This window comes from Dipodomys merriami, unplaced genomic scaffold (assembly GCF_024711535.1).
Source record: "Dipodomys merriami isolate MVZ:Mamm:240054 unplaced genomic scaffold, mDipMer1.0.p SCAF_137, whole genome shotgun sequence".
Classification (NCBI taxonomy): domain Eukaryota; kingdom Metazoa; phylum Chordata; class Mammalia; order Rodentia; family Heteromyidae; genus Dipodomys; species Dipodomys merriami.
In genome coordinates, this window is record NW_027202682.1 from 3,212,278 (window position 1) to 3,226,267 (window position 13,990).

Below are 13,990 nucleotides of genomic sequence, written 5' to 3' on the forward strand. Positions count from 1 at the left end.
AAATTTTAGTGCAGGCATCAGAGCCTTTAACCCTAACCATACATGAGGCTCTCTCTCCCCTACAGTCAGTCACACAGGGGACACAGGTCACTAGACTCGACTATGTGACCAATGAGTCAGGGCCAGATGGATTTGGAACAGGCAGAAACACTTCAAAATAGATGATTTCTGTTTTAAAAAAATAGAAAAATAGAAGCAGTAATTATCACAGAAAAAGAAAGGCATCCTAGAACCTGTTAAGAACAGAAAGTAGACAGCCTACAGATGGAGGCAAAACCACACACACTTGTAAAATTCATAGACACAAGACCTCAAAGTCACATTGGGTAGAATCAAGCTCTGATTTCCTCTGATTTTTTTTAACACTACTTTATAAATGGGCTTAAAAAATTGAGTCTGGTCATGAAAATCCAAGTCAAGAATGGATTAGATTAGATTCAACAGACAAGAGCAAGAAGAGTATTACTACGCTACGGAAATATCCCATCACAAAATTAAAATGAAGCAGGCACGGATGGCTCACATCTTTAATGCTAGCAACTCAGCAGGCTGAGGTCTAAGAATCAAAGGTTTGAAGACAGCCTGGGCAGACAAAGCCTTGAGAATCTGATCTCGAATAAACCACAAAAAGCTGGAAGTAGAGGCATGGATCAGGTGGTATAGTACCAGTCATTAATTAAAAAGCAGAGCAAGAGTGCAAAGCCCTGAGGTCAAACCCTAGTACTGGCAAAAAAAAAAAAAAAAAGTTAAAAATTAAAAAAAAAAAATAGTTCTGGGCTGGGAAGGTGGCTCAGTGGTAGAGTGCTTGCCTTGCATGCTCGAGGCCCTGGGTTTGATTCCTCAGTACCACATAAGCAAAAGAAAAAAGCCGGAAGTGGTGCTGTGGCTCAAGTGGTAAAACGCTAGCCTTGAGCTGAAGAGCTGAGGGACAGCACCCAGGCCCAGAGTTCAGGCCCTACAACCGGACCCCCCAAAAAAAATAGTTCTGTGGGAAATTCACATGCATACCACCACTTAACCTAATGACACCAGTTAAATAATAATATATTTCATATTTCAATGGATTCATTTCTCTAAGAAATCATTTTAACTTACACCAGTGGCAAAGAGCGTGTAGAACAAATTTACAATGATTCTTTACCATGTATGACAGAATATAGCTATTAGCACTACAGAAAGCTGTTGGCTTTATCCAGATATACCTAGTTTCCCTAATGTCCCTTTCTATTCTGGGACCACACGCAGGATCATGTCTCCTTTGTCTCCCTCTAGTGTGACAGATCCTCTATCTCTCCTTATTTTTTGTGACTTGGCACTTGTGAAACATCCTGGTTGTTTTATAGAACACTCTTGACTTGGGTCTGGCTGATGCTTTTTCGTCGGTACGAGGCCTTTAGATGAGGCTTTGGGATTGGGGGTAGAAGTCCGCTGAGCTGAGGCAGCTCCCTCAGCTCACCACATCCAGGTACTCGATGTCTACCTATCTCATCAACGCTCACCTTGACCTGCTAGAGGCAGGTTCTGCTGGGTCTTCCCATTAGAAAGTACTATGCTTCCTGTTATAACTAATAAGTATTTGAGGTGGGAATCATGCCTTAAGGTGATGTAAGTATCCTGTTTTTTTCTGAAAAAAATTTTTTTCTGAACTTTTTTTTTTGTCGGTTGTGGGGCTTGAACTCTGGGCCTGGGCGCTGTCCTTCAGCACTTCAGCTCAAGGCTAGTGCTCTACCACTTGAGCCCCAGTACCACTTCTGGTTTTCTAATGGTTTATTGGAGATAAAGAATCTCATGGACTTTCTTACCCGGGCTGGCATTGAACCATGATCCTGAGATCTCAGCCTCCTGAACAGTTAGGGTTACAGGCGTGAGCTGCCAGCACCCCGCTTTTTCTGAAATTTTTTCCATTCATTTGAGCTTCCTGGATCACCTGCAGTGATCATCACCCAGATCACTCGGGAATGGTGATTTTTCTATTACTCTCATTGCTCCACATCTATTACTAGAAATCTTCTATGAAGAAGAGGTCAATTTGGGCTAGGAATGCAGCTTAGTGGTAGAGTGCTTGCCTAGCATGATGAAGCCCTGGGTTCTCAGTATCATATAAACAGAAAAAGCAGGAACTGGTGTTGTGGCTCAAGTGGTAGAGTGCTAGCCTTGAGCAAAAGAAGCTAGGGACAGTGGACAGGCCCTGAGTTCAAGCCCCAGGACTGGCCAAAAAAAAAAAAAAAAAGGTCAATTTGTATCTGACCTGCTTTCTCCTCACAGAAGGAAATCCATAAGACTAAAACTATAGGTACAATTTGAAATGTCTTTAAAAACAAACTTACTTTACAAGTATATTTCAGAGACAGCAGCCAGACCACTACCCATTTATTTTTAAAATAGTTTCTTCAAGATATACTTCATCTACCATATAACACACCCATTTGAAATACATACGTCAATGGTTCACAGGTGTACACTCATCACCTTTATCAGTTTTATTACTTATAATAAATGCTTCCTTAATTTCTAAACCATATATATATATATATGAATGTATATATACAAAATAAGCTCATTATCTTTTCAATTTCTATAATAAGCTAGAATGCCCTCTATTACCTCATACTGAGCCAACTGAGCCTATTCATAATTTTACATATAGATACAAGGAGGTAAAAGAAGTGATATTTAGCCGGTGCCAGTGGCTCATGCCTGTAATCCTAGCTACTCAGGAGGCTGAGATCTGAGGATCACAGTTCAAAGCCAGCCTGTGCAGGAAAGTCTGTGAGACTCTTATCTCCAATAAACCACTAGAAAACCGGAAGTGGTGCTATGGCTCAAGCGGTAGAGTGCTCTCCTTGAGCTGAAGAGTGCAGGGACAGTGCTCAAGCCCAGAGTTCAAGCCCCATGACTGACCAAAAAAAAAGTGTTATTTATTTAGTATGGTTCAAAAAGCCATACAGCGCTGGTGGCATGGCTCAACTGGTAGGACACCTGGCTAGCAAGCACGAGGTCCTGAGTTCAAACTTCAGTCCTTCCATGCACATGTGAATGCATGCTTGCACACACACATGCACACAACTACACACACACACACACACAGACTGTCACAAAAAGATGGTTTCTTTTTTTCTTTTGTGCCAGTCCTGGGGCTTGAACTCAGGACCTGGTCACTGTCCTTGAGCTTCTTTTTGCTCAAGGCTAGCACTGTACCACTTAAGCCACAGAAACACACACACACACCCTTTTTTTTTTCTGTGTATGTGGTACTGAGGAATAGAACCAAGGGCTTCATGCATGCTTGGGAAGCATTCTACCACTAAGCCACATTCCTAGCCCAAAAAGATAGTTCCTAAGGCTAGTGATTTCACAGGGTAAGTATGAGCATTTTGAAAACAGGACAGTCCCTTCTAAGTCATCACCATGGGGACAAATCTATATCATTAGCCAGGAACAGGCTGGGCATATAACCCCAGGATGATTGCTTCCTAAACACCTCCCCTTACTTCTCAGTCCTTGGAATGAAGCTCCTTCCACTTTACATTCTCAGATAGTGTCATCCACAGCAAAGTGATGTTTAGAGAAGACATCTGTACTCAAAGAGGCCTGAGGATGCTGCACATTACCTGCCCCTGCTGGAGACTGCAACTCCTGCTGCCTACTAAGGGCTCTAAGAAACCCTGTAGTAATTCTTTTGTGGACTGTTTCATACAGAATTTCTCAGACTCACTTGACCACAGAGCCCCTTTTAGGGCTTAACGCCATCCTGCCTCCCTCCCCAGAGTCCACACTGAGAAACTAGTTACTTAGAGAAACACTGCCTTACACCAGGCATCTTCAGCAAGGCAGGGGAGGACAAGAAAATAGGGTCGGAAGGCTACAGGTAATTCACTCTCTAAAATGAGACTTCAGCAGCAAAGGAAACACAGCCTGATTCCAGGAGGAGCCAACAGAGCTTGGTAAAGGATGAGGAGAATTAGGTGGGATTCTAGCATACTGGAATAGCTAACCTTAATGCAGATTATATCGCTAAGGCAGCAAACTAGTGCCCTGAGTGTGAGGCATGGCAAGTTTGTTGGCTAAATCCACCCAAAAGGGAACACACAACTGGCATTTTGCATTGTACTACATTAAGCCTGACCCTGGTGGCTTATGCCTGTAATCTTAGATTCTCAGGAGACTGAGATCTGAGAATAGTGATATGAAGTCAGCTTGGAGAGACAAATCTGAGAGACCATTATCTCCAATTAAACAGCAAAAAGTCAGAAGTGGCTCAAGTGGAAGAGAGGGACTGTGCTCAGGCCCTGAGTTCAAGTCCCAATCCTGGCACAAAAACAATAAAGTCTCTTACTGAAGAACAGATCTTATAGATGGAATGATAATCTACATAATCTTTTTTTTTTTTTTTTTTTTTTTTTTTTGTCAGTCGTGGGGCTTGAACTCTGGGCTTGGGCGCTGTCCCTGTGCTGTTCAGCTCAAGGCAAGCGCTCTACCGCTTGAGCCACAGCACCACTTCCAGTTTTCTAGTGGTTTATTGGAAATAAGAGTCTCACAGACTTTCCTGCCCCGGCTATCTTTGAACCGTTATCCTCAGATCTCAGCCTCCTGAGTAGCTAGGATTACAGGTGTGAGCCACCGGCGCCCAGCTAATCTACATAATCTTTAAAGCAGACTGGATTTTTCACTTTAGAATTTAGGATCATAGTGGATACGACTTGCTCATAGTTACCCAGCATATGTGATTCTGAGGCATTTGGATCTGCTCCCCTCTGACTTGAGGGAGGTAGAGTAGAGAGACGAGCCCCCAGTGGTGGTTAAGCTGGGTTTTCAGCTATTTGTGATCTTTCCACTCCAGCTGTAGAATCCAAATGATTCCAACATCCTAGGATAGCTTCAGACATCCTATCATCCCACCCAAACCATCCTCTATCCAAGATACTGTACTTTACCATCAAGCCATCTTTCTCCCCCTGGAGTGGTAGGGTGACCTGAGTTCAAACCCTACCACCAAAACTAACAAACAAAACCAACACCTCAAATGCTCTTTGGGGATGAAGGAAAAACTTCTTAAGGCAATGTAACACAGAATCACTGTTACTAAGACTTCAACGTGTGTAGTCATTGCAACTCCTGACAAGGTGGAAACAAAATATGCATCATCCAAAATGAATTCTTTGGTCTTTGAGCTCTATTTCTCTACTTCAATACAGCTCTGTTTGGAACCTGGAGATAACCGTTTCTCCCCATGTAATAAAACTGTACTTAGAAAGCCACGTTTTTGTTTTTCTCTCCTGCACCAAGTTCAGAAACAGTGTGAGAGCCAGTAGCTCCTCTGTCTGATGCACCAGCCTGAGCGAGAAGGCAGACAGGCATCAGGACTGTCCTGCACAAGCAGAAGGAGCACAGGGTTGGGGGAGTTCTAATACTACTGTCCTAGAGCACTCCCCTCCCCTTTGTGTGGCTGGACCCCAACCCCTAGGTGACAATGGGCAATGCCTACAAACACTTTTAGATGGTACAACTGGGGAAAGGGGATGTTACTGGTATCCAGTTGGCAAAGGCTAGGGAAGGTACTGACCACCTGACATGGGGTTATCAGGTCCAATTTGTCAATACAACCAAGGTCAAAAAATGTACTGAACTGGGCTGGGAAGGTGGCTCAGTGGTAGAGCGCTTGCCTTGCATGCATGAGGCCCTGGGTTCGATACCTCAGCACCACATAAGCAGAAAAGCCAGAAGTGGCGCTGTGGCTCCAGTGGTAGGGTGCTAGCCTTCAGCTGAAGAACTGAGGGACCAAAAAAAAAAAAACAAAACTGTACTGAACTAACAAAGCACACAAGGAAAAGAATATATGGCTTCTCTCAATAAAACTGAAGGCAGTAGTCACCAGAATCAATGGATAAGGGGCAGGATGAATCCCAACATGAGAAAATAACCTGGATCCCCTCACTGCGTGCCACATCATAAAGACAGCAAATATCTAAACTGTAAGAATAAACAAAGTACCAGTGTGTAAACAAAAATCTAATGTGAAAATAGAAGAATAATTCAGAATAAGAATGATTTCCAATACCCAAGGCGAACCATGTGTTTATGTGTATGTGTTAATTATAGATGGACCTGCTGTCGGTCTAGAAAGCAGGAGATCTCAGTCCTAGTAATGAAATACCACAATGTCCTGAGAGCATATACTTTTCATTGAGCTCGTCATAAGATTTACCCACACCAACAAAACTTAAGATCGTCACAAAATTGTGGATTTCCAGAGACACAAGAAAATCTGAAAAAGTGGGCTGTGAAATAAACTAGAATCCAGCTCTCCAAGCAAGATACAAGGAAAATTACCTTTGCTGTCATTTATAGTTAGCTTTTAGAAGTCACCAAAGATGCCTCAGGCCGCAGAAAAAGAAAATAACCGAAGTCAAGTGAGAAGCATCTCTATGTAACGCAGAAAGGAAATGGAAGTGTGTAACAGGTCAAAAAGCAAGAATACTAAAAATGCAAAAGGCATTAAATTTAAAAATGGTAAAAATCAAATTGAAGGGTAATCTGAGGCCAAGTCTTAGTTTGCGTGCTCTACCTGCGGAGTTAATATAAAGTTTTAGAAGAAAGAAAAAAAACTAACCTTAAGGTTATCAAAGGTTTTGACAGTCTGTGCCAAGTCACTGACACTCCCTGGCGACGCTGTCCCCTGTCCCCTAGGGCCCGAGGACACCTGTGAGCCGTCAATGGCCTCGAGGCCAGAAAGCAAGGCCTCTGCACAGCTGCAGTGAGACTCCTTGGCTCTCTGACCCGATATCAGGTATGTCTTCAAACCTATGATGGACAAAAGTTACAATCAGCATAGAGTGAACCATCGGCGGTCGAAACGCAGCTGCATCTTTCTTGCTCTCTCTCTGTAGAGAACACACTCCTGCAAGGTGGAAGTAAACGAGAATGTGAGTTTGTCACCCTGCCTTTCCCCAGCTGTCGCCTCAGGGAGGCCATGTGCCTCCAAGACGCACCGTTTACCGTCTCATGTTTTCTTTGAATAATGGCTGCATGCTTTACCTTGGGGCTCAGGAGCATTACAAATTCCTCCATGAAGTGGGTGACGTGACCTCTTTGGGAAGGCAGCAAAGCGACCCGACAGCTCTCCACACTGCTTGGGTCGGCTATAATCTGCAAACACGCACCTCTGACTTTTTTTTTCCAGTGGTAAGGTCTGAACTCAGGGCCCCAAGCTCACATCGCCAGGCTAGTACTCTACCACTTGAGCCTCCGTCCATGTTTCTAACATTCTTAATTGGCCATTTCTGATCAAAGGGCAACGCCAAACTCATGCAGGATCCTTTGCTCAGGCAACTGACCAAACGCTCACTGTGCAGCCTCAGCACTACAAGAGAAAGGAAAGACGAGCATGTACTCGTAACTCCGTAATGGAGAGAGGCTGAGCAAGGACACCGACGAGCCCTGAACCTAAGAGGACAGAGATGCGTTCCCAAGGCTGAGGGCATCCTTGCAGGGAGGGCTGAGCCGCAGCTGCCTGTCTCCAATGTCAGAAACCCCAGTCCTGTCTTAATGTACACATCCCTGAAACTTGTCATTGCTTGGGAATTGTGATTCTGGGTCACTGTTCACTCACTAAACATTTACTAAACACATCCTGTTTACCAAACACTGTGGTGGACGCACGGAAGATGAGCAGACATGTCAGCCACCTGGAGTCTACTCTGTGAGAGGGACTTGAATGACAAGGGGGTGTGACTGTGGTCAGACTGTCAAAGTACCGGATGGGGCCTGTGGAATGCAAAGACTCAGGAAGGGGGGTGCTGTGTTTGGTTGTGTCTCCCCCAAGTTCGGGGGCTGCCAATGTGACAGTATTAGGAAGTGGGGTTGCAAGCGGGAATGAGGCCCTGAGAGCAACTCCTTCATGGGTGGATGGAGGTCCGCCTACAGAGGCGCCACATGGCATTCAGCCAGCCTTCCCTCCTCCTTCTGCCCTGTGGAGACACCATTTTTTTTCCCTCCAGGAATGTAGCGCTCACCCCACATCAAACCTGTGTCCAAGTCTTGATCTTGGACCTCCTAGCCTTCAGAGCTGTGGGAAATACATCCTGTTTCTTAGAAATCACCCAATAATCATTCTTAGAGCAGCAGAGAGAGATTAAGACAGAGACTTCCTTGGTGATGTGTCTCTCGGGTGAGATCAGCCCAGGCCATACTGGGACAGTCTCCCCAGGGAATAAGTGTTCCTACAACAGTCCATGGAGGTCCTGTCAATAAAAGAGCCTTTGGCAAGTAGAGTCAAAGTGATGCTGCTGAGTTTAGCAGGGCTGGGACAGCCAGACGGGTGTCAGACGGGTGTGTGTGTGTGTGTGCGTGTGTGCGTGCGTGTGTGTGTGTGCAGTGTGCGTGTGTGTGTGTGTGTGTGTGTGTGTGCAGCCAAGATAGTAGGGTGTGCATTCTGGAGGCCCTAGGGAAGCAGGGAGGAAAGAATGAGGGAGTTGGGGGGCCATGGAAGTTAGGAAGTAATGATGGCAATGGAAAACTCAGCCCCCAAATGAGGCAGCGACAGGTGCTTCAGTGCTAGGGAGCTGATGCCAAAGGGCAGGGGTTTGGTCTCTGGAGAAGATCTCTAAAAGCTGGCCTTGGGCTCCATCACCTAACATAGAACCTACATGAGCTACTTCATCCCTCTGTAACTCAGTTTCTTTAGAGCGAGGCTGAGAGCAGGACTGCTCATGGGACTGATGTGAGGCTCTAGTGTCTCATATGCTCAGGTTTACAGCAGGTCCTAGTACAGTGTGCACACTTTATAACGGGAGCTATTATTATGTGTGACCCATTTGTCACGAGGGGCCATTTGCATGCTCCCTCTAGGTACAAAAGCATGTACAGAACTGTTAAGTCAATCATTGTTGCCAATCTGTTTCTAACTTGGATTTTTCTTTAGGGAACTCTGAATGATAGGTGTGTGGTAACAGTACTGCTGGTATTACAAAGGCTGATCATAGTAGATGTCCACAACAAGGAAGTTTTGGTCGACTAAACTTATTTAGGTTTTAGTGTGGAGAAGTAATTTAAAGTGGAGACTGTTGCCCAAACTGGCAGGATTTGGGGCTGATACAGTTAGGCAGGGTTCAGTTGCCCAAAAGCACACATCTGGAGAAAGGTGTCAGGATGAAGTCACTGAGCTCAAGGCTGGTGAGAGCCTCCAGGCACCGGAGCTAACGGTTTAATGAGCAACCCCACACTTGCTTCCAAAGGCTCTGGCTCCACTAGAGCAGCTCTTTCTGGAGCAGAAAGTCAAAATAAGGCAGCTCAGTGGTTTGTTTTGTTAACTACTTTAGAAACAGGAGAACAAGTCAGATTGCCCCCATTTTTTCTTAGTGGTTGACTCTCAGTCCCACCAACACTGATACTTTGGATGAGCTTTGTTTTTTACTAACGTGTTTCCATCTGGTGGAAGAATCTGTCTGCAGCTGTGTGCTAAGATTAATGTGTGTCTTAAGTAACCCCAGTCTTCCTCATCCAGGGATACCAGCCACATGCAGACAGAAAGTTCAGAAGTGACTAAAGCCTATTCACAATGAGCTGTAGACAACAAAAGGTGACTAGAACAGAATACTATATAACACACTAAAGCTTGAATTACCAGGAGCCTCTCTGAGCAAGACTGCCAGGAGAAATGGGTCACGAACTGAGATCGACAACAAGTCACCTATAGTTCACCTTCCAGACCCAAGAAGAGGTCAGGCAACTAGTTGAGAAGACCCAATTAGTCAACTGATGTTCACCAAATGAGTACACTGCCCATGCACCAGATGCAAGAGGAGGCCAGGTGGCCTGGGTGGAGGCGGCAACCAGAGTCAACAGAGACTACATCCTGTTGCAAGGAACCAAGAAATAACAGTTAATCTGCATGTTAGGAGGTACAGACTTGAGTATAGGTCAGACATAGGGATATGTGTGTTAACAGACATCACAGGTTCTACAAAAAAAGGAAATGGAAAGCAAGATTCAAAATCTGAGACCAGGGCTGGGGGTGTAGGTCAGTGGTAGAGTGCTTGCTCTATGTGTACAAGGCCCTAGGTTCAATCCCAATCATGGCAACAGTGAATGAGTAAACAAACAAACAAATAGCCATATATTACACAATTCCATTTACAGGAAGTGTCCAGAACAGGCATACCTGAGAGAGAGAAAGCAGATGGATGCTTTCCAAGGATCGGGAGGGTGGGGAGAGGCAAATGCTAACGGGTATATGGTTTCAGAGGTGATGAGTATATAAAATTAGATTATGATTATAGTTTTGAATATGCTAAAAATGCCACTGAACTGAACAATTCCTGAAGTTCCTTCCTTTTTAAAAAAGAAGGAAAGGCCAAGTGCTGGTGACATATCCCTACGCTTCTGACTACTCAAGATGCTGAGGCCTGAGGACTGGCTTTTCAGCCAGCCCAGGCAAGAAAATCTGAGACTCTTATCTCCATTTAACCACCAAAAAACTGGAAGTGACACAATAGTAGCCTTGAGTAAAAAAAAAAAAACTCAGGGACAGTGCCCGGGTCTTGAGGTCAAGCCCCAGGACTGGCACAAATAAACAAATAAATAAAATGATGTGAGTTATAATAAGATGTAACAGTTCCAAGATTCTGAGAAGAAATAAAGCCAGGAAGAAATATGTACTTCCAAGGTAAAGGAGTAGGCAGTGGCAGGTAAAAGAAAACCGTAAGGCTAGCCAGGCACTGGTAGCTCAAGCCTGTAATCCTAGCTACTCATGGGGCTAAGAATCATAGTTCAAAGCCAGCCTGAGCAGGAAAGTCCATGAGACTTTTATCTCTAATTAGCCACCAGAAAATCGGCCTTAGGTAAAAATGCTCAGCAACAACGCCCAGCACCCCTCTCGAGCCCCTGACAACAACAACAACAAAAAAGGCTAAAAACAGCAAAGGTGGTAGAGCTGTGATGGAAAAATATACAAGAAGTAAGGCTAAGTAACCTTGAAGAACTGAAGATGCTCTGTGGCAATAGTTCAGAAGCCTGGGAGAGATTAAACACAAGCAAACAACGGGAAGTGTGACCTTCAGAAGATACTTCTAAGAATCATCAAATCTGCAGCTCTCACTTGTGCAGTGTAGTTCAGAAAGGAGGGACCACAGATCAACAGGGTATGGTATGGTAAGCTACCACCGTGGCCGCCTCCATGTGTGCTACAAGGTGCAGCCAGGCCACTGCACACCCAGTGCCAGGCCACTGTGACAGCGGCCACAGGATCTTGGATATTTCTGGTCCCTTTCTACCCAGGACATTTACTGGCAAGAGCACCTTCTGCTCTCCCACAGGAGGCTGCATGCCACCTCTGATGAGCATGTTTGGCTGGGAAGGGTGGTGACATTTGCGGGTACCTTTCCCATGAGCTTCAGATTATACAAGGGGAAAGGTTCTTGCTTAGCCCTTTGTGGGAGCAGCTACGCAAGCCTTTGCTACCTGCTATTCGAGGAATCTTACCCAGGCTCTGGTTTCCTCCCTGACCACATTTCCAATATAGGCACATGCTGGCTGTGAATTTTTTCACTTTGCAAATCACTCTGTTTTCAGCTCGCATGCAGCTTTTTTGGATTTGGATGAGCATTTGCATCCTGATACAGCAACTGAAGCAGTTTCTCTAATTGCATTTTCTTGTTTATGATGCATATGCAAGATTTGATTGGGCCCCAAACTCCTTTTCTTCTTAGATACCTCCAAGATTCACCTCTAGCTGCATTTCATTAGCAGTAGCATTCTCTTTTCAACCTTTTACAGAAGAATTAACGCGTGTGTGTGTGTGTGTTGTTGTTGTTGTTGTTTTTGGTGGGTTGTGGGGCTTGAACTTGGCCTGTGCACAGTCCCTGTGCTCTTCAGCTCAAGGCGAGCACTCTACCACTTTGTTTTTTTTTTTGGTCCGGTCGTGGGACCTGAACTCTGGGCCTGGGCGCTGTCCCTCAGCTCTTCAGCTCAAGGCTAGTGCTCTACCACTTGAGCCACAACGCCACTTCCGGCTTTTTTTCTTTTTGCTTATGTGGTGCTGAGGAATCGAACCCAGGGCCTCAGGCATGCAAGGCAAGCGCTCTACCACTGAGCCACCTCCCCAGCCCCACTCTACCACTTTGAACCACAGCGCCACTTCCAGTTTTCTGGTGGTTAATTGGAGATAAGAGTCTCAGGGACTTTCCTGCCTGGTCTGGCTTTGAACCATTATCCTCAGATCTCAGCCTCCTGAGTAGCTGGGATTAGAGGCATGTGCCCAGCCAAAGTGTGTGTGTGTGTATGTGTGTGTGTGTGTGTGTGGTGTGCTTCCAATAACTTGCCAAGTGCTGCTGTGAGTGGGTGAGAGCAGATGAGAGCAGATGAGAGCAGGACCACTCAATCCCTCGGCTAGGTCAGGACTGGGATTTGCCCACCTACCACATAGCACTGGACTCTCCTAACTGTGTTGTAGGCTCGGGTATGATCAAAGTGAAAATGGAAGCAAGGCACTGAATAGTGATTCTCTCTGTACTAGAGGACGGGAGCGGGACAGGCTGGGGGTGGATCCCTGTCCTGTAGAGACATGGCTCACACAAAACGCTTACCTAGAGCTGCCATGCACTCCATCACTCACAAAACAGGCCAGGGGGTGGGGGAAGGGGTTCCTAAGAGGCTCCAGGTGGAAAGCGAGCCCTGCTCCAGACCTCAGAAGAACTACTCTTGTTAAAGAAAAGATGAGCTGGGCGCCGGTGGCTCATGCCTGTAATCCTAGCTACTCAGGAGGCTGAGATCTGAGGATTGCAGTTCAAAGCTACCCCCGGGCAGGAAAGTCTGTGAAACTCTTATTTCCAATTAACTACAAAAGGCCAAAGTGGAGCTGTGGTTCAAGTGGTAGAGTGCTAGCCTTAGGCACAAAAGCTCAGGGACAGCACCTGGGCAGGGAGTTCAAGCCCCAGGCCTGGGGGGAGAAAAAGAGAGATGGGATTGGGCAGAAAGAGAGGTGCTAGCCCCAAAAGTCACTGAGAACTTGGAAAAGAAAAGACATAAAGACCAGCTAGAAACAGGAAAAGAACTGTTATTCTAAATGATGTTAGATTACACTAAAAAGCATAGAAAGACACCAATGTATAACAGCATCACAGGATTACAGAAAACATTCATTTCCTACGCTACTATCTATTTTTTTTATTAGCAATATGTTAAGAAAGAACATGAGCCGGGCTCAGTGGCTCAAGCCAGTAATCCTAGTTAATTGGGAGGTAGAAATAGAAGGAAATCAGCCTGGGAGAACTTTTCAAACAATGGTCTGGCCCAGTAGTATATGCCTATTATCCTAAGGTATAGGGGAAGCACAACAACTGGCCATCCCAGCTACACAGGGGAACTCAAGCAGGAAGATTACAGCCCAGATTCCAGATATAAAGAAAGATCCCACCTCAAAAATAGCACAAAAAAGGGTCAGAGACCTGGCTGGATGATAGAGTACCTGCCTAGCAAGGCCCTGAGTTCAATTCCCAGTACTGGTTAAAAAATATATGAAAAAATGAACTCATTACAAAATATTTTAGACATAAGAACATGTCAGGAAAGATAAAATGAAAGTGGTGATGCCTCTGGTCTCAGGCATGACTACTAAAGCACTTTAAACTGCTCCTCCACCCCAGGGCTCTTTTGATTTTTACTGAGAAAAAGCACAGTGCTAATCAATATATACAGTATTAACACGTTCTGTAACACTCCTATAAGTGGCACCACTATATATGATCCTTCTGAAAGTTGCTCTTTTTTGCTTGCATTATAGTTGAGATTCATCCATACTGACTTGTGTTCAACTATTAAAATATTATGAGGATTTCGACTAAATAGTCTACAAATGGGCAAAGCAAAACTAGAAGTATCTAACACAAAGTATAAACTTTGTACTCTATTAAAAATAAGAAATAAGCTGAGTGCTGTAATCCCAGGCTGGAGTAGGAGGATTATGAGTTCTAGGCCAGTCTGGACTACATAACAA

General features: G+C 45.0%; 1 protein-coding gene across 2 annotated transcripts in view; it reads right to left on the reverse strand.

Annotated features, from left to right (window-relative positions):
• The window catches only part of LOC138825500 (adenylate cyclase type 9), a 97,008-nt gene that overhangs the window by 26,597 nt on the left and 56,421 nt on the right, over positions 1 to 13,990 (reverse strand). For both annotated transcript variants that reach the window (XM_070020146.1, XM_070020144.1), the window contains exon 3: positions 6,611 to 6,801. In XM_070020146.1, the coding sequence (XP_069876247.1) occupies positions 6,611 to 6,801 (191 nt within the window). The remainder of the gene's footprint in view (positions 1 to 6,610; positions 6,802 to 13,990) is intronic.